At 44.4% G+C, this 24984-nt stretch overlaps 1 protein-coding gene across 1 annotated transcript in view; it reads left to right on the forward strand.

Moving 5' to 3' along the window:
• The first annotated feature begins 12349 nt into the window (after positions 1–12349).
• The window catches only part of LOC138288127 (uncharacterized), a 139590-nt gene continuing 126955 nt past the window's right edge, over positions 12350–24984 (forward strand). The window contains exons 1-2 of the mRNA XM_069229386.1: positions 12350–12406; positions 23070–23159. Of these exons, the coding sequence (XP_069085487.1) occupies positions 12404–12406; positions 23070–23159 (93 nt within the window). The 5' untranslated portion in view covers positions 12350–12403. The remainder of the gene's footprint in view (positions 12407–23069; positions 23160–24984) is intronic.

The following is a 24984-nucleotide window of genomic DNA, read 5'->3' on the forward strand; positions in this document are numbered from 1 at the left end:
TCTGACAAGTGGTGCCCTATCTAGTCCCTGGGCCCTTGAAAGGAAAGCTGGTGGAAATCCAAGGAAATCGACTTCGGACGAATCCGGTAACGCCGCCTGCACCCGACGCCGTGACCTTCGCTGGAACGCGACGCTCTTCGCAGCCCCGCTGAAGTCCACGACTCCGTGGAAGTCACCGCACCACGTCGTGACCGATGCCGCTCGAAGTGCACGGATTCAACGTTTCGCACAGACGCCGCGATACCCGACTTCGCGCATCGGCTTGTTTTCACTCTTCACCAAAGGTACTGTACTTGGGGGTCTACACGACTCCGTGACCGGCGCCGCTGGTGTCGGCTTGTTGGGAACGACTCCGTCAAGACGCCGTGTTAACATCTCATTTAAGCATTTTTGTTTCTAAGCGCTATTTTTTAGCTTAATCTCTAAAAATTCATAACTTGACTTGTGTTTGTCGGATTTTTGTCGTTTTGGTCTTGTTTTGTTTAGATAAATATTTCCTATTTTTCTAAACCGGTGTTGTGTCATTTTTTAGTGTTTTCATTAAGTTACTGTGTGTGTTGTTACAAATACTTTACACCTAGCACTCTGAAGTTAAGCCTACTGCTCTGCCAAGCTACCAAGGGGTAAGCAGGGGTTAGCTGAGGGTGATTCTCTTTTACCCTGACTAGAGTGAGGGTGCTTGCTTGAACAGGGGGTAACCTGACTGTCAACCAAAGACCCCATTTCTAACAATTACCAGTCTACGTATACATTGGCAGCCACTCCCCATGGTCACATTTCAAGTGCATGTTTTAAGCAAAATTATTATTATTATAGTTTCTATGCAGCATTATCACACATTAATTCATAAACATTTCATGTTAATATAGATTATATAATCTACGCTCTCTCACTACTACAAGAAATTACGCACAGCTTTGTTTTATATAACAGAGAATCTATGGCTTGCCAAACGGGCAGTTCACCGTTCTTAGATGGCCGCCAGCAACACCACTACAATATCTGTCCTTTGTTTACGATTGTTCTTGGAATTGATTGCAGCTGAACTCGCCCTCGTAATTCAATCCTTTATTGTCGTGCAGGTTACATAAGAACAGGTCCCCAACCATCTTTATCAACCGGCTCTGTCTCTCTCTCTCACAAACACCATGAATCCTTAATCCCACACCATTCTAATGTCACGGCAGTTGGCATGACGCAACACAACACATTCCTCCTCTTTAATAATTTAAACAACTAAAAACTAAGAATAAAAGAAACAAAATAAAATTAGAATAAATAAAAATCATACTAACAACTAAACAATCAATCTAACACAAAATCATTCAACAACCCCAGTAGTCTTCTTTTTCTCGTAGAGGTGTCCACAATCTGGCCCTGTTCCAACTCTTGTGACTCCTGTTCCCCCTGAATTTGTTCACTTGCTCCATTTATCCCTTGTTCATCTGGTTGTTCCACCACATCACTACTTCCCGCTTCCCTATCTACTTCATTATAAGAACCTCCATATGTGCTACAAATATTGTCTGCTACAACTGGTGTGCATGGCTCACTTGCCTTATCATCGTCCATCCACATGGAACCACTCGCACTGTCATTCACTTTCTCCCCCCTGTGCTCCCCAGGACACAAAGCAATACGTTTCAAATTTCATATTTTCCCACTTAGCAACCTTAATGCATTATGTAATACATCCTCCACTTGTTCCACTTCAAAGTAATGACTCCCCCCCTTCACCACTTTGAAAGGTTTTTTAACTCTCACCCAGTCTCCCAGTTCAATTTGAGTCGATTTCACACTATGGCCCTCATTCTGACCTTGGCGGGCGGCGGAGGCCGCCCGCCAAAGTCCCGCCGTCAGGTTACCGTTCCGCGGTCGAAAGACCGCGGCGGTAATTCTGACATTCCCGCTGGGCTGGCGGGCGGCCGCCTTCAGGCCGCCCGCCGGCCCAGCGGGAAAGAGGCTTCCACGATGAAGCCGGCTCGGAATCGAGCCGGCGGAGTGAAAGCTGTGCGACGGGTGCAGTTGCACCCGTCGCGTATTTCACTGTCTGCGCAGCAGACAGTGAAATACATTTAGGGGCCCTCTTACGGGGGCCCCTGCAGTACCCATGCCAGTGGCATGGGCACTGCAGGGGCCCCCAGGGGCCCCGCGACCCCCCTACCACCATCCGGTTCCCGGCGGGCGGACCGCCGGGAACTGGATGGCGGTAGGGGGGGTCGGAATCCCCTCGGCGGCGCAGCTAGCTGCGCCGCCTTGGAGGATTCCAATGGGCGGCGGTACACTGGCGGGTGACCGCCAGTGTTGCCGGTCCGACCGCGGCTTTACCGCCGCGGTCGGAATGCCCATTGGAGCACCGCCGGCCTGTCGGCGGTGCTCCCGCGGTCCTCCAACCCGGCGGTCATGGACCGCCAGGGTTGGAATGACCACCTATGTGCTTTAGCATAATATGATTTGCTTCTCTCTTGTGATCTTTCTAATCTTCTTTGTACACTGTTCAAAGACCAAAAATCCACTCCACTTTTGCATAACCATGCAGGATCAAATTTACATCTTGGTTTCCTACCTCTCATAGCAACGAGCGTACTGATACCAGAAGCCTCATTCTCTGTTACTCTATTTGCCCAAACAGCTTTCCATACTGCAACATGCCAATCACACTGTTTCCTCATTGCTGCATGGATAACACTGTTTAACACTCTGTTAAACCTCTCATCGCTGCCATTACCACTAGGATTGTACAGCGAGGAAGTTTTGTGCAAAAGACCAATTCTTTCAAAATATATTTTAGCACTGTTTGAAACTAACTTTACCCCGTTTTTGCTTAAGAGCAAAGCCGGAATCACTTCAGAACAAAATGTTTGGTCCAAACATTCTAATACAGACACAGTATCAGAGCTTTTTTAATAACTCTAACCGCCAGCCATTTTGAGACAAGATCCATGATAACAACTAAGTACTCCTGCTGTTCTCCAATAGGTCCCACTAAGTCTATAGCTACGCATTCCCAAGGTACTTCAGGAACCAACTTCTGATCTATAGGTGGCCTTAAGTTATGTAAAGTCTTGTCAGCAGATGAACAAACATTACAATTCTGCACAAATTTCTCCACAGCCTTTTCAACTCCTGGCCACCAAAAATATTCCTTGACAATGGTTTTCGTTCTTACTATACCAAAGTGACCTTTATGGCACAATTCTATAATGCTTTCTCGCAACGCGTTGGGAGAAACAAACCTATCGCCCCTTAAAATCAAATCATTCTAAATAGATAACTCAGATCTAATCTCACAAAAATGTCTACACCCTTCTGATAAAACATCCTTCTTGGGCCACCCTTCCAGCATATACTTTATAACCATTTGTAAATCAACATCTTCCTTTTGCTTTTTTTCCTACACTTCCTTACTCAAAGCCAGTTTTCCTGAATCAAAAACAAATGCGACCTTAAAATCATCCCAGGGATCTTCCTTACATTCCTTTAATAGGCACGGCATTCTAGATAAAAAATTGGCTATCACATTCTTCTTCCCAGGTACATACTCCATTCTGTAAATATAGTCTTTCATTCTCATCAAAATCCTTGGAATCCTAGCTGACGCTACAACACTACCCTCAGAAGATAATAGCTTCATCAGTGGTTTATGATCACATTGGATGATAACACTTCTTCCCCACACAAAAGAACAAAAATGTTCTAACTCCCATGCGCACGCAAGTGCCTCCCTCTCCATGATAGGGTATTTCTCCTCCGTTGATGTCAGGGATCTAGATGCAAAGAGAACAATATTCTCTTTACCACTATCGTCCCTTTGTGACCCCACTGCACCCAGTCCTTTATCACTTTCAGCCGTATTTAAGTAACACTGAAGTTGAGTATCAAAACTACTCAGATTAGAGACTTTATACAGACTCTCTTTGATATTCCTAAATTCCATATCACACTTTGAGTCCCATTCGAACTTTACATTTTTTTAAGGAGTTGCCTTATATTTTACACTTTTTCTGAAAAATTTGGAATGAATTTTGCACAGAATTCCACCATGCCTAAAAATGATCTCACATCATCCTTATTAGATGGTGGTGACATCTCTCTGATTGAACTCACTAATGAGGGTTTAAGCCTCACCCCCTCCCCACTGATAACTTGTCCCAAATATGTCACACTTCTCTCTGCAAAGTTACATTTGCTCATTTCAACAGTCAATCCATTGTTTTCTATAACACTTAACACATGTTGCACCCTTCCATCGTGACACTCTCTACTGTTCCCAAATAGTGGAATGTCACCTTGAAAAAACATTACATCCCTTTCCTTCCCAAAATGTTTATGCATCAAACGTTGGAAAATGGCTGCGGACAATGCCAAACCAGAGGGCATCCTTTTGAACTGCAAACAACCCACCTGGGTGATAAAAGCCATTAATTTCCTTGATTGTGGTGAGAGGAGAATTTGGTGATGTGCGCAGATAAATCAATACTAGAAAACCAAGTAGCACCTTTTAAACATGACACCATTTCTGTGATTTCTGGTAATGGAAATTGGTCTATGACAATGTTATTGTTAAGATGACGCAAATCCACACAAAGAAGGATTTTTCCATTACTGCATCGTGCTACGACCACTGTTGAGATCCACTCGGAACTCTCAATGGGCTCAATAACATCCATTTGTACCAATTTCTCCAATTCATCTGACACCTTACCTCTGACCATTATAGGTACTGGTCTTAACTTGTGCATTTTAGGTTGTAAAAACATTTTCAGAACAATTTCATGCTCAAACACCTTTAGTTTTCTAAGCCGTTTACAAAAGACTTTCGGAAATGTATTTTCCAGTCCCACTTCCATAGAACTTCCAATATCCGCTTTGAGTACCTTAGCCTTGTTATTCGGGTCCAATATCATATGTAACATCCCTTGATCTTGCCAACCCAAAACTGAGGGTTCTCTTTCTGCCACGTATAGTTAGCTTCTAGTACTTCTGCCTCTGAATTGAAAAATAAGCCACCTATAACCTAAAATGTTGATTTTTTTCACCAGTATAACTTTCAGGTTCGATATCAGGAGGTAATAAATACTCTCCTATCTTTGGTACAAATTTACTCTTCCATACACTTTTGTTAATTATCATAAATGGTGACTCTGAAGCAGCATGAATTTTGATATGTACACCACCAATCTTCATTTCATCATGTTACTGTCATTAATATTCAATACAAATTTGCCCTGTAAGTTTTTAATGATATTCATATTTTCACTGTCATCACCTGAATCACTATTCCTGCAGTCCTTATCCTCATACACACATTTGACGCTACTTCTTTTCTTTTGGCATACTTTCCCAAAATGACCTAACATGCTGCAGTTATTACATTTTTGTTTCACAGCAGGACAAGATTTTGAAATCGCCAAATGATCTTTACTACCACAACAATAGCATCTTTTATCTTTGTATCCTACTTTCTCTTTGTAATTAGATATAGGTGTTTTATCGAGCTTCCGATTGTTTACTTTGTAAAGACTACACTCCTCTTTATCTGGTTGTTTCAATTCATTCACACATCTCCCTGAAATCTCAGCTTTACGAATATTAGCTAGAACATCCTCTAGCGCAGCATCGCCATTTATCCAGAATCGCTCCTGTATAGACTGATTGTGGGTATTCATGACCAATTGATCTCTGATGAGATCGTCATGTAATACACCAAATTTACAGACAATGGCTAACTTCTTCAATTCCGCTATACAATCATCAACATTTTCCCCTTTATTCTGTTTACAGTGGATTTTTTTTTATCTTGTAATGCCAATACACACTTTTGGTGCAAAATACTTGTCAAGGTCTTGTAAAGCTGCTGAAAAAACATTCCATCTCCACTTGGTAAATTCTTTTACATTCTGCTATATGTCTTTAACCCAACAGGTCCCAACGAATGCAAGAGAATTCTTTTTTTCTGCTCTGCTGACATTTTTCCCTCTTCGTCAATGGCCTCAATATAATTTGTAAAATAATCCTTCCATTCTGTCCATTTCATTGAAGGTTCTGTCGCTGAGGCCCAAAACGCATGTGGAGGACTTATACTAAAATTCTGTTGTGCCATAACGACAATAAAAACACTCAAGCACTTATGTTAAACAATAATAATTTGGAGTATGACCTTGTAGGAAGTTGGCTTTGTATGTACTATTTCAAAGTAAGAAATAGCATGCACAGAGTCCAAGGGTTCCCCTTAGAGGTAAGATAGTGGCCAGGGGTGTGGAATTTATTAAAATATCTACTTGTCCAGGGGACAGGTTGCGTCTCAAATCTACTTGTCCTGTAAAATGATCTACTTGTCCCTTTGGTGCCATGTAGTGTGGCGCCAAATTACGGCAGCAATCTCATTATATAAGAGCTCTGATGATAACCTCTCTGATTATGCCAGGGCTACTACCATAGTAGGGCTTGAATACTTGCAGTTTCAATCCCTACTGTAGCAATTTCCTTATTTTGCTACCTTTCTGCAGATCTGCATACTGGGGCTGGAGGAAGCAGTAAGCAATAGTTCCAGGGCTGGAATGCCTTTGAGTCTGCAAACCTACTAACCTGCATGTTTTAAAGATTTTCACCAGCTTCTCTCTAATATTTTCCCATAATAAGAAAGGTTGGACATTTACTCCTGACAATGGCAGAATTAGAACTTCTTCCAGGGTTGGGAAGAAAGTGGCTGGAGGGAAAATGAACTTGCAAATGCTCAATAGATTTTCACTTGAGCAAATCTACACATGCGTATTTACCCATGCTAAAATACAGTTCACAAATATTTTATAGGGGTACGACATATACCATGGGTGCACTTTTGTGACTTTCTTTAAGAATCTGGGGCCACATGTAGGTATGTTCAGATTTGCGAACCGCAAATTGTGAGTCAGAGCGAGTCGCAAATCCGAATGTAGGATGGTGTCCCTGACACCATCCTACATTCGCAAGGGCTTCGCAAATGCCCACCTCATGAATAATCATGAGGTGGGTCGCAATTTGTGACCCCCTTGCGAATGGCGGCCCTCACAGGGATGGTGGCCTGCTGGAGACATCAGACCACCATGTCTGTGACTGCTTTTCAATAAAGCAGTTTTTTTTTTTTTTGTAATGCAGCCCGTTTTCCTTAAAGGAAAACGAGATGCATTACAAAAACGAAAAAAGAAACGTTTTCGTTTCATTTTTTCAGAGCAGGCAGTGGTCCTTAGGACCACTGCCTGCTCTGAAAAAATGTTTACAGTGACATTCACAATGGGGAAGGGGTCCCATGGGGACCCCTTCCCTTTTGTGAAAGTGTTAGCACCCATTTGAAATGGGTGCAAACTGCGATTGGTTTGCGCCCGCGTTCGCAGAACAATCCTACATTGCACTGCAAGTCGCAATTAGGAAGGGAACACCCCTTCCTAATTGCGAGTCACAAACCCGTTTTGCGATTCGGTAACGAGGTTACCGAATCGCAAAAACGGGTTTGTGCATCGCAATGTGCTTTTTGCACGTCGCACACAGCGAAAGTCGCTGTTTGCAACATGCAAAAAGCTACTTACATGTGGGTCTTGGTCCCTAATTAGGTCTGGTGTTAACAAAGACATTTTGTTTTTATTAAACTTCTATTTCTCTCTCTTTTGGCTGGCTTTACTGTGAGTGATTGCATTCTGCTCTTCCACAAGGAGCATATTGGCACACAAAGTAGTTTTGTTCAGTGTCAGGAACTACAGTGGCAATCAGTGACGTAACGAAACTGGAGGGTGCCCCTTTGCAAAGAACATGGAGGAGGCCCCTATCCAGACTCTCTCAGGGCAGGTGCTGTGCTGAAGGGGCCCCCTGGAGGGCGGCTGCAGGGCCTTTGTTATGCCACTGGTGGCAACGTGTGCTTTTAGAGTTCAAAAACATTTTGGGGTTTTTTTGGAAGTGTTTGTTACAATGTTGAGGGCCTGGTAGCTCCCACAACAATAAAGTGTTACAAAAGCCATGTCAAAACAAGACACGCATTGATGAAACTAAAAGACTTATAAAAATATGTCAGATCAGTTGGCTTTGTCAGTGTTTGTTTATTTTCATGCTTCCCATAATCGAGTTGAAAATGGTTACACTGATTTTCCATTAGAAATATTTTTGGGAAATACTAGCATGCATCAAAACATTTTACTAAATGACACTTCATTTGCATCTAAATCAGAGAGCATTCTGGGAGCATTATACTTAGCCTCATAGCCTAAACTTTTCAAACATGTGTATACACGTTTTTTTTTTTGTACTGGAACCAACGTCAGTGGTGAAGTGTGACCTTAAAACATTTATTTACAGCACTCACCCTAATAATGAAGGCTTTCAAATAATGAACCATAAATACAAGTTCGAACAGCATTATCTATTGGAAACACATTACCTCAACTGCAGAGAGTTCCACTCTCTGTAAACATGCAACCAAAGGCTTTGTGCTGCAGAGGGTTGGGCCTACTTGTCCCAAGGACAAAGTAAACATAAAAACGTGTTGCCCTGGGCAGGCGATAGGAATTCCACATCCCTGGTGGCAAAAAGACATAATTCTAATGCTCTATTTTGTGGTAGGGTAGTGTTAAGCATTCGTTGTACACACCAGGCAATAAATGAGGAACACACACTCAAAGACAATTCCAGGCCAATAGGTTTTTATATAGATAATTATATTTTCTTAGTTTATTTTAAGAACCACAGGTTCAAGATTTACAAACAATACTTTAAATGAAAGGTATTTCACTCAGCTATCTTAGGAACTTTGAATCAACACAATAGCATGTACAGTTTTGGCAAAAATGGCAATAAGCTATTTTAAAATTGGACAGTGCAAAAATCAACAGTTCCTGGGGGAGGTAAGTATTTGTTAGGTTCACAGGTAAGTAAAGCACTTACAGGGTTCAAAGTTGGGTCCAAGGTAGCCCACCGTTGGGGGTTTAAGGCAACCCCAAAGTTACCACACCAGCAGCTCAGGGCCGGTCAGGTGCAGAGGTCAAAGTGGTGCCCAAAACACATAGGCTTCAATGGAGATAGGGGTGCCCCGGTTCCAGTCTGCCAGCAGGTAAGTACCCACGACTTCGGAGGGCAGACCAGGGGGGGTTTGTAGGGCACTGGGGGGACACAAGTCAGCACAGAAAGTACACCTTCAGCGGCACGGGGGTGGCCGGGTGCAGAGTGCAAACAGGCGTCGGGTTTGCAATAGGTTTCAATGGGAGACCCAGGGGTCTCTTCAGCGATGCAGGCAGGCAAGTGGGGGGGGGCTCCTCAGGGTAGCCACCACCTGGGCTAGGGAGAGGGACACCTGGGGGTCGCTCCTGCACTGGAGGTAGGTTCCTTCAGGTCCTGGGGGCTACGGGTGAGGTGTGTTTCCCAGGCATTGGGTTCTTTGAAGCAGGCAGTCGAGGTCAGGGGGAGCCTCTAGATTCCCTCTGCAGGCGTCGCTGTGGGGGCTCAGAGGGGTCAACTCTGGCTACTCACGGGCTCGCAGTCGCCGAGGAGTCCTCCCTGTAGTGTTGGTTTTCCGCAGGTCGAGCCGGGGGCGTCGGGTGCAGAGTGGAAAGTCTCACGCTTCCGGCGGAAAACGTGTTGTCTTTAAAAGTTGCTTCTTTGTTGCAAAGTTGCAGTTTCTTTGGAACAGGGCCGCTGTCCTCTGGAGTTCTTGGTCCTTTTAGATGCAGGGTAGTCCTCAGAGGCTTCAAAGGTCGCTGGACCCTGGGGGTCGCGTCGCTGTTGCAGTTTTTCTTGAAGTGGGGAGACAGGCCGGTAGGGCTGGGGCCAAAGCAGTTGGTGTCTCTGTCTTCTCTGCAGGGCTTCAGGTCAGCAGTCCTTCTTCGTCTTCAGGTTGCAGGAATCTAGTTTCCTAGGTTCTGGGGAGCCCCTAAATACTGAATTTAGAGGTGTGTTTAGGTCTGGGAGGGCAGTAGCCAATGGCTACTGTCCTTGAGGGTGGCTACACCCTCTTTATGCCTCCTCCCTGAGGGGAGGGGGGGCACATCCCTATTCCTATTGGGTGAATCCTCCAAAATCAAGATGGAGGATTTCTAAAGGCAGGGGTCACCTCAGCTCAGGACACCTTAGGGGCTGCCCTTATTGGTGGGTGACTCCTCCTTGTTTTTCTCATTATCTCCCCTGGGCTTGCCGCCAAAAGTGGGAGCTGTGTCCAAGGGGCGGGCATCTCCACTAGCTGGAGTGCCCTGGGGCATTGTAACACGAAGCCTGAGCCTTTGAGGCTCACTGCTAGGTGTTACAGTTCCTGCAGGGGGGAGGTGTGAAGCACCTCCACCCAGAGCAGGCTTTTGTTTCTGTCCTCAGAGAGCACAAAGGCCCTCACCACATGGGGTCAGAAACTCGTCTCTCAGCAGCAGGCTGGCACAGACCAATCAGTACTGCACTGAACAATTGGGTAAAATACAGGGGGCATCTCTAAGATGCCCTCTGTGTGCATGTTTTTATAAATCCAACACTGGCATCAGTGTGGGTTTATTATTCTGAGAAGTTTGATACCAAACTTTCCAGTATTCAGTGTAGCCATTATGGAGCTGTGGAGTTTGTTTTTGACAAACTCTCAGACCATATACTTAATTTGGCCACAACTGTACTTACAATGTCTAAGAATAGACTTTGACACTGTAGGGGCATATTGCTCATGCAGCTATGCCCTCACCTGTGGTATAGTGCACCCTGCCTTAGGGCTGTAAGGCCTGCTAGAGGGGTGACTTACCTATGCCACAGGCAGTATTTTGTGTGCATCGCATTCTGAGGGGGATGCCATGTTGACTTTGCCTTTTTCTCCCCACCAACACACACAATCTACAATGGCAGTGTGCATGTGTTAGGTGAGGGGTCCCTTTGGGTATCACAACATATGCTGCAGCCCTTAGGGACCTTCCCTGGTCACAGGGCCCTTGGTACCACTGGTACCTTTTACAAGGGACTTATCTGTGTGCCAGGGGTGTGCCAACTGGGGAAACAATGGTACATTTTAGATGAAAGAACACTGGTGCTGGGGCCTGGTTAGCAGGGACCCAGCACATGTCTCAGTCAAGTCAGCATCAGTATCAGGCAAAAAGTGGGGGTAACTGCAACAGGGAGCCATTTCCTTACAGACCTGTTCCCTGTAGATGTAATACGACGAACACAAGATTCTTGTATTTTATGTCTGTTGCTTTGACAGGTTGATGAAACCTAGATTATTTGAATTCACTGCGGCTCCGACGACTTCTCCTTAAAAATAAACACCTGAAGCTCGTAGAACCATGTGCAGTACTCACACCTCCAACAAATCGACCACAACAGGCTGCGCGCCACTCCTAGTGCCATAAACCGTGAGTCTATAAAATACTAAATATTGCTTCATGTGGCAGCGCGATAGCTTCACGTTGTTCTTCTGGCAGCGCGACCGCTTCTCCAACTGCGTAAGAGAATCAGTGGTAAATTCCAATAGTAGTATGAAGCAGCAATCCTATTCAGTATAAATCAAACTGAACCAGCTGGTCCGACATTTCCACTCGTCGCCAAATTTTGTTGTGTACGATTGTTCTTGGAATAGATTGCAGCTGAACTCGATATCATAATTCAATCCTTTATTGTCGTGAAGGTTACATAGGGACAGGCCATTCCCCAACCATCTTTATCAACCGCCTCCGTCTCTCTCCCACAAGCACCCCGAATCCTTAACCCCACACCATTCTAATGTCACAGCAAATGCCAAGACGCAACACAAGGTGCCTATATGTGTTCCAGAAATGAAATACCCACAGAAGGAATAAGGTAGACAAAGAAATCATCTTTATTCATTAAAAAACACAAAGGTAACGAGCCCACGACCAGTTAGAAGCCGGTTGACTCTCAAGTCCTCAGTCAGAATGCCACCCTCGAGGTTCTCTGAAAGATAACATTCCACTAATCATGGTGGCATCAATGATTCACGAGCACTTACACTGGAACAATAATTAAGTGTACACTCCGTTATAGATAGATATGAGAAGCTACTACAACATATTACACAGAGCTTTATTTTACGTAACAGAGAATATACGATTTGTCAAACGTGCAGTTCACCGTTCTTAGATGGCCGCCAGCAACGCCACTACAATATTTGTCCTTTTTCTCTTTCAAATGCATATTTCGTTCATTGTTTCCCCCTCCTTTTTACATTGGTCCAAAGGTAGGAGTACGTAAGGTGGTCACGTGCGTACCCGTGTTTCCATGGCAAAGACGCCGTTGTTTAAACGAGAGCGGGATATAAGAGAAGCTGGGCTGAAGCTTTCGGAGACGACTCTAGGAGTACGGGAGGAGATGGGCTTCTGAGAGAGCGAGAGTGTGCTAGAAGTTAGAGCACCTACCGGAACCTTCGTACCTACAGCATCTGAACGACTATTTATTAGCCATGGTAGGTACGCCTAAAGGGAGTCAGAACTACCAGTGAAGTTGGTCCTAGCGCGGACCGCAGTGAGTTTGCATGAAGCTTTTGTGTTGCACGGGAGAACAGTGGGCTAGGGAGAGCTAGAGATGGGCGTGCTAACAGATTAGAAGAGCCAAGCGAAGGGGCTGGCTTGGTTCTAACAACACGTGTACGAGTCGTGGCAAGAAATTTTTTTGGTTGTATATAAAATCATGCTACGACCATCAAGTAAAGACCAGATTATGTATTTTTAAAATGTGCGTCTTGTATCTTCCGGAAGTGTTTAACCTTGGTACATCAACTTGCGTCACTGCATTTAGCAGCATTTATGAAACGTGATAGTTTTTAAATATGAATTTAGAAAGGTTCCAGCCCTCGCCCTGATGACAGTACCATTAGCGCAAGTTAATTTTCATGCGTACCCTATATGTGGCCTAGCTTAATATAACTGGAGCGATATTCGAGTGAACACCAGGTTTTCTGTACAGCTTACATCCTGAAATCATGTGTTTGAAGGTGCCTCATATGTGATAATAAGAAAGGAGGGTGAGTTAAAGAAAATGTTTGGGTAAGACCACGCAGTTTGGTCCAGCAGTGAAGCCAGGTTGGAGCCCATAATTCGGGTTTTCATATTGTGCAATTCTACCCCTAAATGGATGTCTTTTTCTCGATCCTTTTTACATCCAAGATTAATGCTTTATCTTTAATTCTTGGTGCATGAAGTTTGGCTCGTTTTGGGCACGAAGGTCCAAGATCGCGGGTCTCGAGCTGCGCCTGGCTCAAACTTTCAGTGGTTCGCCTACCTCTATGGAGAACTGTGCAATAAAAAAAAAAGGTGAAGTTGTGGTTGACAGATGCAGTTGCAGGGAGGAATGGGAATTCATGGAACTTTACAGGAGTTTAGATGAAGAGAGCTTTACTGGTTGTGCAGGGAGTTATGAAGGAGCATTGCAGAGCGTAGCCAAGGTTACTTATTTGTTTAAAATTTTATATGGTACATAACACTTTAGGGTGACATTGTCCTACGACAGATTAGTACAAATTGTTATTAGGTAGCCTTATGCTCCGGCACTGCCAAGAGCTTTCTTGCAGTTAAACAACAAGACTTATCCTGCCGGGGGACCTGAGACAAAAAGGCACGTGTGCCGATCTACTACGCCCGCTAGCACCTTTTATTTTGGCAATGACTAAATGACATACTGTTGAAAATAACTGTTTACTAAAACCATTGAGACCTTCGAGTTATCTGCAGCTGAACCTAATCCTTCCTAGTGCTACGGCAGGTATTTTCATTTTTTTACGGGGAAGCACTGGGCAATACTTTGTGTCTGTTGGTTGTCTGAGAAGTCTGTGACTGTTCTTCTCTTAGACCTGTGAGTCAACTGTAGAGAGGCTTGTACTTGGCCCGGTTTACAAAGTCGTAGTAGGGTGTACACTAGGACACCAGTTGTAGATGATATATACCACCGAGGGTGGAGCTAAATAGCCCTGGTTTGCCACATTGCCCCAACCATACAGGGTCAGACAAAGCCCCTTCTGAGATCTTATTTGAAATGTGTTCCGCGTTCTTTGCGTTTGTGACAAGTTTTAGTACCACTTTGATGGGAATCAAGCTAGATTTTGATAATCCAATGAGTAAAGTGGCTTCAAAGTCCAGTCTGGAGAATGCTAATGGTTTAATTGTCTTTTCTAGACCGTAAGTTTGTGAATCGGGTACTATAGCTATTGAGCTTTTTTTGTTGTTGTAAGGAAATGTGATTGCGATGGAAAGTGCACTGGGTTCCTGCGAACCAGGTCCCCCAGTGCCTGAGCTCTTTCCCAAAATCGCACAGTTGTTTTCCCCAATTGGCAAAACATTTAGCATCCTCTGTAAGTCCCTAGTAAATGGTACCCCTTTACCTAGGCCTGGGGTACTAAAGGAGGTCCCTAAGGGCAGCAGCACAAATTGGGCCACCCTAAAGGACCTTTAACCAAGCACATGACAGGCTGCCATTGCAGGCTGCGTGTCTTGGGACAGACAAAAATGAAAACACCACATGGCACTCAGCTTGTGTGCCATGTCCCCTAACACTGCATGCAATATATGTAAGTCACCCCTATAGCAGGCCTTACAGCCCTAAAGCAGGGTGCATTATATTACACGTGAGGGCATATCTGCACAAATAGATATGCCCCTGATATGTCTTTGTCAATTCTCAGGCGTAATAATTGACCAGGAAAGCCATTTGAAATACATGTGCTGGACACTGGTCAATACATGTTCCCCCAGCTACATGATGGCTTCACTGAAGATCGGGATGTTTGGTATCAAACATCTCGTGTTGGCGAACCCACACTGATGCCAGTGTTGGATTTACCAATACATGCACCCAGAGGCACCTTAGAGGTGGCTCCTGAAAACCTACCCACTACTAGTGTGTTAACTGACTGGTCCTGACCAGTTCAGCCACGTTTCTGACCCCCGCAAGGTGAGAGCCAGCGCTCTTGGAAGCCAGAGACAAAAGGCTGCCTGGGTGGGGGTGTTAAGACCTCCTCCAAGCAGGATGGACATTCCAGGGTGGGAAGCTTCAAAGGCCCCCTTCCAGAAGTCTCTCTAAATGGTGGAGGTGACCAACCCCACTACCCTGACCCCATTTCTTGGCAGAAAAATTAGTCAGATTAGGAGGTGTGCCTACTTCATGCCAGTCCTACCCCCTAAGTGGACAAGCAAAGTGGACACCACTTTATAAATTATTCCATCTTTTTTTGGTTGAAATTAGACCTCTAGGGACAGGGTTATGCCCACTTTCCAATAGAAGTGATCATAAAAAGGGTGTAGTTGCCCAAAGGGTGGGCAACCCATTGGCTACCACCTGGCACTCACTGTAATGCCCCTAAATTGAGTAGTTAGGTGACACCCCTGAACCAAAGAACTCAGATCCTGACAACCTAAGAAGACCAAGGACAAAGAAGAGTCGCACCTGCAGAAGAGGAGGAAAGAAGCAGTTGACCTGGTATCAACCCTGCCGGCCTGTCTCCAACCCTTAACGGACTCTGCACCAAAAGACAGTTCGTCCTGCAGCTGAGCCTCCAGAAACCGGGGAGGACTGCCTGCCTTCGACAAAGACTCAAGACTCTCATGAGCGGCGGACCTGGTCCCCAACAAACTCTGAAGGAAGGACTCAGCAGTCTTCAAAACTGCAAAGACCCAACACCTGAAGTGACTAATTCACCCGCCATCACCCACCTGAGTGGGAGTGATGCTCTGGTGCCATCAAGGTTCCCCAGCTCCCAAGAGTCCTAGTCCATCGTGGTTTCACCCTTCCTGGACTCTCCAAAGTCAACTGCAGCCTCAGCACGCAGGCCCCCTCTTTGGCAGCCTCTGTGGTGTGGTGAGAGAAACCTGACCTCTGAAGCAACCACTGCACCTTTCGCCTGCGGCATGGGCTGAAGTGGATCCCTGGTGTAATTGACGTCCCCTAGCTCTTCTGAACTTGAGTACACTGTGGTTTCACTCCTGGAGTGTACAATGATGCCTGCAGCCTCAGAACAAAGGACCCCCCTCCACCCCCAACCGCGAGTACTCCCAAACACAGAAACCCAACACCAATGGTCCCACCTGGAGAAGCTGCTGGAGAAATTTAGGCCATACTTGTGCGGCTCTCACTTCCTTGTTCAAACTGACCATAGACTTCTCAGGTGACTAATGCAAATGAAAGGTGAAAACTCCAAACTGTTAAGGTGGTCCACCTCCCTACAGGGAATGGACTTTACATTGGAACACTGATCTAATACTGACCATGCCAATATAGATGGCCTTTCCTGGTTCTTCCACTTATAGGATGAAGACTCTCTTGGGAAAGGTTAGTTTCATCCTTTTTCGTTTGGGAGGGGGGGTCATGTAGGAAAGTGTCTCTTGACATGCCCCCTCCCCACTTTTTTGCCTGGTACATGATGTGATTTTGACGGAAAGTGCACTGGGTTCCTGCTATCCAGGTCCCCAAAGGAGGTCCTTAAGGGCTGCAGCACAAATTGTGCCACCCTAAGGGACTCCTCACCAAGCACATGACAGGCTGCCATTTGCAGGCTGCATCTCTTGGTGCAGACAAAAGTGAAAAAAAACACATGACACAGAGCCTGTGTGCCATATCCCCTAACACTACATGCAATATATGTAAGTCACCCGTCCAGTAGGCATTACAGCCCTAAGACTTCTAGCTATCGTGAAAACGCAATGCACTGAAAAACTACAAGAAAGGGCAATTACCAACTGTGCATGAGTTCACTACTCAATTTACTGTACAATACTTTCAATATTTCACATTTACAGGTTTCTTAAACAATCATTACATGGGAGCAGATGAATCAGATACTTCTAGAGAAATCTTCTGGAACTCTTGAAGAAGAACTTGAAATACTAGGTAAAGTTGAGTCACTCCACAGAAAAATCGGAACATAGCTTGGAGTTAATGGCACCCCAAAAAGAGCACTCAATACATAACTTTGAATTTAGAGACATTCACAAGTACATAGAAAATAAGGTTTCTGGGAGCACATAGGTTGGAAGTTAAACAACTCTCAAAGTATGTTTTGAGACCATTTTGCTATCGAAATTGAATTACGTTCATACAACATGATCTTTAAACAACACTTGACAGACATAAGGCTGGAATACTAGCTTCCCCAAGGTTGTATTTAACAGATAGGTTAGGGCATGATTAAACAAGGGCAACATGGGACACAAGGTTGGGATACCAGCTTTTCCAAGGTTGTGCTCTGCTTATAGGTCAGGACCCGGCAGTGTGCATTCACATGAAGCAGAATTGTTGTTGGTGCAAGGATGAAGTTATCAACACTCCCAGGATTAAACTCTCTACTTTGGCTGACACTTGAAAATACTACAACAGTGTAATAAACAAAATTTTATTGAGACACAAGGTTGGAATCACTGAGATTTACAAGTTCAAATAGGAATATGGATTGGAGCAAGAGATACTCTCGCAATCTACTTACATGGTTACTGCTGAAACACAGTGTATAGTTACAGACACTCCCAGGATATACTAAAAAAACACTAACTCTCAGTTCAAATTTTGAGTAGTAAATACTTCCAAGGTATGCAAGAAAACAGTTCAAACATGGAGGTACAGGCAGACTCGGGAGACAGTCTCTAGTCCATGGGCAGAAGCATGGAGATAATAGACAGGCCTGCAAAGAATACTAAAGATTTGTGTGCACTAACTTGGAAACGGGTAGTGCTATGTTGGAGTTCAGTGACAGCCAGTGAGTTATTGCTAGAAGTTAAGTAGAGGCGGAATCTTAGCTCATGGAGGAAAGACTCTGAGGGTGCACAGGAGTCAGGATCTTAGAGCCATCTGAATAAGGACCTGGAAGCCTTGAACATCAAGTGGTTTCTGGAAAACCTCCAAGATGGTACAGAAATGAAACAAGGGTGGTCTAAGTGACTTGGGAGATTAGTGCAGGGGTGAAGCTTGTGCTAAACAGAAGCATGGGAGATCCAGGCGACTTAGGAGGTGAGTGCAGGACTTGACAAAGACTCGTGCGGGTCCAGATAAAGTTATGAGGCCAAACCCTGATGCAAATTCAGAGGGACTATTTATACCAGAAGCCAAGAGTGTTCTTGTCAGGCACGTGTCTCATGGAGGCTTCACATGTTGCATACAAGCAAGCATGGCTTAACAGATAGCAGGTGCAAATGATAATTGACAATAACAAGTACAATGCAACCCACATGCATGATGGTACATCCTAATGTTTTACACTGAAAACGTGCGTATCGTAATAGGACATGTCATATCTACAGGTGCAAACTAGATGAAACTTGCATAGGAGGTTCGGGCCTAACGGGAGGGGGGCGTCATGGAGCTTTCTAGACGGAAAGGCGCCACAGTGGAAGGAATGACATGGGGCCGGTGAGTAATACCTAGTGTGCATAGGGCACAACATTGAGTCGAGATATGGTACTCCATGAGGGGAAGGTTAAAGAAGGTATCATGTTTGGACCTTTTGAAAGGCTGTGCTGACCTAAAAGATTATTAGGATGCAGAATTTTCCCTTGTCAAGTATCTCAAGACCATTATCGGTGACTGAAATGGTAGGTGTTTCAGTTCTTTACCCTTCTCTCAAGCATAATTGTTGTAAATCTAAGTAGTTTTTTGGTGTTCTTATAGTTTTCTGTTTTTGACCTTAGTCTCTAGCATTTTGCCTAAAAAAAAAAAGGAAGTCCGGGGCCCAGTCTGCAATTTCCGAGTGTTTTTTTTTTTTTATGAACACTGAGCGCTTTTTTTCTTAGTGGGGCTTAATTTGTTCTTTTTTATACGGTCAGGAAATATTTAATTTTCTAGCGATTAGTTTAGGAGTTTGGTTTTGGTTAAGGAGGCTGGGATGTTTCATCATTTTGTAATGTCCTCAAAAATGTTTTTATGGTGTTTTTTTTATTTTTTTTAAAATTGTTTTATATTCTAAGGGGCCAGTTGAGATCAGTTTAAAAGATTACCATTTGAATATCTCTTGTAAGTCTGAGTTTGAGATACTATCCTTAACCAGTAGGTGTCACTTCTGACCTTTTTGTGTCTTTTGGTCAAAGGATTTAGCAAATTGTTCTAATTTGTTTTAGAAAACGTCCTGAACGGTTAGTTGGGGGAGATTTAGTGATTTTTATTGATCATGTCAAATGTTTTTGGTATATTTTTGGCTTTATTCAGTTCTGGATGGATGAAGGAGTCTTTTGCTTTAATAACTTGTTTGTGTTAGAAATGGGGTCTCTGGTTGGCAGTCAGTTTGCCCTCTGTCCAAGCAGGGACCCTCACTGTAGTCAGGATAGGAGAGATACACACCTAGGATAACTCCTGCTCATCCCCTTGGTAGCTTGGCACAAGCAGTCAGGCTTATCTCAGAGGCAATGTGTAAAGTATTTGTACAAACACACAGTAACATGGTGTAAAAACCAAAAAACACTTAACACCAGTTTAGCACAATAGCCGATATTTATGCGAGTAAAACAAGACCAAAACAACACAAATGTAACATACACAAGCAAAGATACTAATTTTCAAAGATTAAACTTTAACATAGTGCTTAGAAACACAATAGCTCCAACATGGGCTAACACAGCATCGTTGATGGAGTCGTTCCCAAAAATCCCATGCCACTCGCGAGGATGGAAGCACCGGTCACAGAGTCGCACGGACCCCCAGGTACAGTACTTTTTGATAATGAAGAAAACAAGCCGGTGCACGGAGTTGGGGAAGTGAGGCATCGCTGAATCCGGTGCAGCATTGGTTTGTTACTGAAGAGAAGGGAAGGTGATGCGGCATCGGTGGGAGGCATCGTTTCCTGCCGATCTGGCAGTGTCAATGAATCTGGCAGGTCAAGACATGATAGGTGACCTCTTGGGGTCACAGTCACGCCGCAGGTTTACAGGCGCTGCTGCGGAGTCAGGTGTCACTGATGTGGGTGACACTGCACTCAGCTCACAAAGTCGCGGGACGTCAGTGGGGCTGTGGCGACATCAGGCCTGCGGTGTCAGTCGGGGGTTGTCTCACTCCAGCTGAGACCAGGGCTTCGGGTGCAGGTGGCGACTCAGAGTCAAGCTGCGGCACTGGTCCTGTAGTCGCCCGGAGTTGGTGTGCCTGGTTCTTCTTGTTTTTAGGACAGCTTTCACGCCCAAGGGCCCAGAAACTGGAATAGGCACCACCTGGTGAATTAGGGTTCACAGCAAACAAAACCAGAGGCTGTTAGGTGAAGTCTTTGATGTCCAGAGACTTCTTAAAAGGAGGCAAGCTCAGTCCAAGTCCTTGGAGAAACTTCACAAGCAGGATACACAGTAAAGTCTAGTCTCTGTCATCTTTAAGGCAGAAGCAGCAATTGCAGGCCAGCCCAGCAAAGCACACACAGCAAAGGGGCAGTACTTCTCTTTCAGATCTTCAGCTCTTCTCCTTGGCAGAGGTTTTTCTTGATCCAGAAGTGTTAAAAAAGTCTGGGGTTTTGGGTCCACTACTTACACTCATTTCTGCCTTTAGAATAGGCAAACTTTGAAGGAAAGTCTCTGTGGTTCACAAGATCCTGCCTTGCCCAGTCCTGGCTTCAGACACACTCCAGGGGGCTGGAGACTGCATTGTGTGAGAACAGGCACACAACCCTTTCAGGTGCAGGTGTCATCTCCTCTCTCCCACTCTAGGCCAGAAAGACCCATCAGGATATGCAGGACACACCTCCACTACCTTTGTTTCACTGTCTAGAGGAAATTCACAAACATCTGTCAGTCTGCCCCAGACATGGATTCCACAGGCAGACAGAGGCACAGAATGGTTAAGTAAGAAAAATGCCCACTTTCTAAAAGTGGTATTTTCAAACAATCTGAAAACCAACTCTACCAAAATATGTATTTTTAAATTGTGAGTTCAAAGACCCCAAGCTCCATATCTCTAGATACTATCCAATAGGAAATTACACTTAAAGGATATTTAAAGGTAATCCCCATGTTAAGCTATGAGAAAAATAGGCCTTGTAATAGTGAAAACAGAATTGGTCAGTATTTCACTATCAGGGCATGTAAAAACACACAAGTAAATGTCCTACCTCTTAAATACGCTGCACCCTGCCCACGGGGCTCCCGAGGGCCCAACTTAGGGGTGACTTACATGTAGTAAAGGGGAAGGTTTTGGGCCTGGCAAGTGGGTACTCCTGCCAGATCGAACTGGCAGTACCAAACTGCACCCACAGACATTGCAGTGGGAAGTCTGAGACGTGTTTACATGGCTACTCATGTGTATGGCACAATCAGTGCTGCGGGCTCACTAGTAGCATTTGACTTACAGGCCCTAGGCACCTCTAGTGCATTTTAGTAGGGACTTACTAGTAAATCAAATATGCCAATCGGGGATAACCAATCATAATCACAACTTACACAGGGAGCACTTGCACTTTAGTACTGGTCAGCAGTAGTAAAGTGCCCAGTGTACTAAAAACCAGCAAAACGAAGTCAAGCACACAGTCAAAGATACAGGAACCAGAGGCAAAAATACAGGAGAAACCATGCAAGGGATGCCAGGTCTAACAGTTTTCATATGCCTTATATTCTAATTTCATGGCAGCTGATCTGGGAAAAGATTGTCGTAAATGTTTTGGGTCTCACACCACTGCTGGGTTACAGGGAGCTTCAAGGCTTCCAAGATACTTTTGTGTTTGCTGGGGCACTGCAAAGTGTAGTAGTCTTTGAAGACAAAAGACGTTCTGGAGTGTAACACAGTAAGAAGCTATAGAGTTCCATATAATGTGTGGCTGTTAATAGATGGTACAGGTAATTGTGTGATATTCCAGTGTTGAGAGCATTGGAGGCCATTCAGGGAGGTTTGGGATGCGGTGAGTGGTGGTGTTGCACACACATGCTGTGATAGTTTCAGGGACCTGTGGGTATAGGGATATAAAGAGCTGTTAATAGTACAGTGGGTTGGGATGGCAATGCACTGTTGTCGGAGCTGGGAATGTTGAAGGGGTGAAGGAGTGCATCACATAGTGTAGATAGCAGGAGAACCTTGCACTAGAAGTGAACTGAACAGATCGCAAGCTGGGACATTTCATGGACCGATATCTTTGGAGTGCAAGAAGCTCTAAGGATGCAGGCAAGGGCTGGATGCTTTACTATAAGAAGCCACTATTATTTGCGTGTTAATCCATTAACACATACAAGACTACAACTTCTAAAACACATTAAGTTGTCAACTAGAATACTTAAATGAAGGGAGCTTGGAAATCTAGTGTCCTCTGCATGGTGCAGGAAGCTGTGGCTGACGGAGTGCTCTGGGTAGACAGTACAGAGCACTCTAGAGGGCTTTTTGTGGATGAAGACACGAGGCTTGCAGGAAGGAACGACCTTTCTAGTGGCTCTGTGGACATAATGATGGGTGTGGATTGCACCCAGGGGGATCAGTAAGATTCTCAGGAAGTTGTGGTGTGAGGTGGCTGGAACTCTATGCAACGCTGAGTCTTGCTGTGGGTTGTGCTCGTAGAATGGGTTGAAGGGTCCAGCCAAAGCATCGGGCTTGTATTGAGGGTCCAGTCAAGGCATTGACTGTGGATTTCATAGGGAGCAGTGCTGTGTAATTGCAGGGTGCTGTAGATCTAAAATAAGAACCAGAGCACAGCGGTGGGCTATGTGGTGATAGTGCAGACTTGGGTGTTTTTGTGATAAACGCAGAGGCCGGGGTGGTGGTGCTGTAATTTGGGCTATGTGGTTGTTGAGATACAAGCATGAGTTCTTTGGGGGACTGCTGTGGGTCCAACAATGGTTGTGTCAAGACCTCCCAGAGTCTGCAGGGGTTCAGCACTGGATTTAAGAATTGCGATTGTGTTACGGCAGTAGCAAAGAATGTTGCTAGAATGTGTGTGCAGCAGAGATCAGGGCAGCATGGGGACAAATATTAGGGGGAGGTAACAGCCACGATGCAGGTGGATCTGCTTGCTAACCGATTGATACACATACTTTTACTAGGCAGTCCTGTTTCCTGGCAGTACTTAAGAAGGCTACGACATCCTGATAATGGTAATGTGAAATTGTAAACAGGTACTGCCTTGTTCCCTCTGACTGAGGACCTTTGGTTTTGCTGAAGATGTGCATCTTTTTAAAGACACCCTTTCTCTCTAATTGTAGGACAGTGGCGATGAAAGCAGCCCTTGGGACAGCCCTCTGACTAGTGCACGGGATCCAGTAAAAAAAGAAAAGCGCAATGCCAAGAATGCAGTATGTATACAAATGGAATGGTCCGGCAGCGGTATAATTAGTGTTTTTATTCTTGCAGAGGAGAAAACAAAATCTTAATCGTTTCTCTGTCTTACAAAAATTTGGAAAAGAGTGAGTGGAAACAAGTTTTGGGACAGGAAGACACTACTGCATGGGATATTTTACACTGTTGAGGCTGCGTCTCCACTTTTACGATTTTAATCTTTGAAGGTCATATTGGGAAGCCATTTTCTACTGCACTATATGTTTTCAGTCTGTAAACCGAATGGCATTTCCATAGTGCTGTGTGAACGTTTTAAATGGAGCTCCCCAGTCCATGCTGTTTTTGTTTCAAATAGAAAAACGATCTTGTGGTAAATTTGTGAAGTTACTAATCCTATTCCTTTTAGTCTATTATACTGCTTTTGGAAGAGCTAAATCTTATTTTGACCAGTAACTTCAGACCGATAGTACAATTTTCAGTCTATCCAGTGAAGTAGGGTCCAATTGCTCTCACGTACAGCCTGTAGTCAAGATGATGGGCAACCATCCTGAAACTTGCTGCGCAACAGTTGTCAAGATGGTTATGGGTCCAGCCTCTCATAGAGACTCTTGTCTGGTTGGTATGCAACTGGTGATATGACAAAGCTATGCAATTGTAGATAATTATCTAAGCTAAACCCCCTGAGCAAAAATAAATCTGGCTGAAGTGTGGCCCGCTTGAGTGGTTGACTGGACAAATGACAACGAAACATTGCCAATTTGCTTTGTCTAACAGTATTCTGAAAACATCAGTCCAATTTTCCCAGCAGCTTTACTTAAAACAACTCTATCAGGAAAGTGTCCACCTATACTGCATACTTGGATCTTTCTTAAACAGCCTTCAATATCTTTGCTATTCTATTGTGGAAGAATCATTGAAAGTTGGGGGTACCTCAACAGCCAACAAGTCACCTGTAATCACAAGACATGGAGACTAATGTTATGCATGTTTTCCATTATCCCCCTTGAACTATCAGTACAGCAAAAGAATATCCATGGCAAACCTAACCTGTGGGACAATTTTAAAACAGTTGAACTTGCTACCATCTTCCTTCTTGATACCTTAAGCTATGGACAAAACTAATAACAGCTCCAACCCAGGTGTTGCAGTGAAACTGATAATTCTCATGGTCCATCATTTGTATTCTTCCTTCACTACTGGCAGTCATCTCCATTTCTGTCCCTTGTGGTGCCATCACACTGAAATTAATCCAAATGACCTACAAAAGGATGGGTGTACAACTGGGTGGTATAACATCAACCCCTATGACTTTAATAAAATCATGATTTTCTATCATCAATAATGTGGTAAATCAACATTTCATTGCAAGTCATGGAGGTCAGCACTATGTCTTTATAAAGACTTCCTATAACGTTTTGCACAGCACTCTTTATTGATCTGAAATAGAACCTTTTTATAGATGGAATCTCTTGATCAATCTAGACTCTTGAAAATATCCTGCAATTCTTCCCTCACTCTAAATGCCTTTAAAGCCATTGCTTCTTGTTGAGAATGGCATCACAATTGTTACATCAGCCTCTCTCAACCATTTAACCAAAGTGGGTGAGGATACAGGCTCATGAGGTTTTCTGAATGAAAGAAACAATTGTTTCATCCCAGATCCAATTAAATTCTGTTACTCATTCGTCCTATGTTCCTTCAAACACTTCATCACACACAACTTACAACTTTTGATGGCCTGGAAATAATGAATGAAAACACCAGAAGCCATAGTTTTAGTTCTTCTAGTCAAAAAGAAAAAAAAACACTTTCTGGTTGACAACCTCTACCTTTACATCCAAA

This window comes from Pleurodeles waltl, chromosome 4_1 (assembly GCF_031143425.1).
Source record: "Pleurodeles waltl isolate 20211129_DDA chromosome 4_1, aPleWal1.hap1.20221129, whole genome shotgun sequence".
Lineage (NCBI taxonomy): Eukaryota > Metazoa > Chordata > Amphibia > Caudata > Salamandridae > Pleurodeles > Pleurodeles waltl.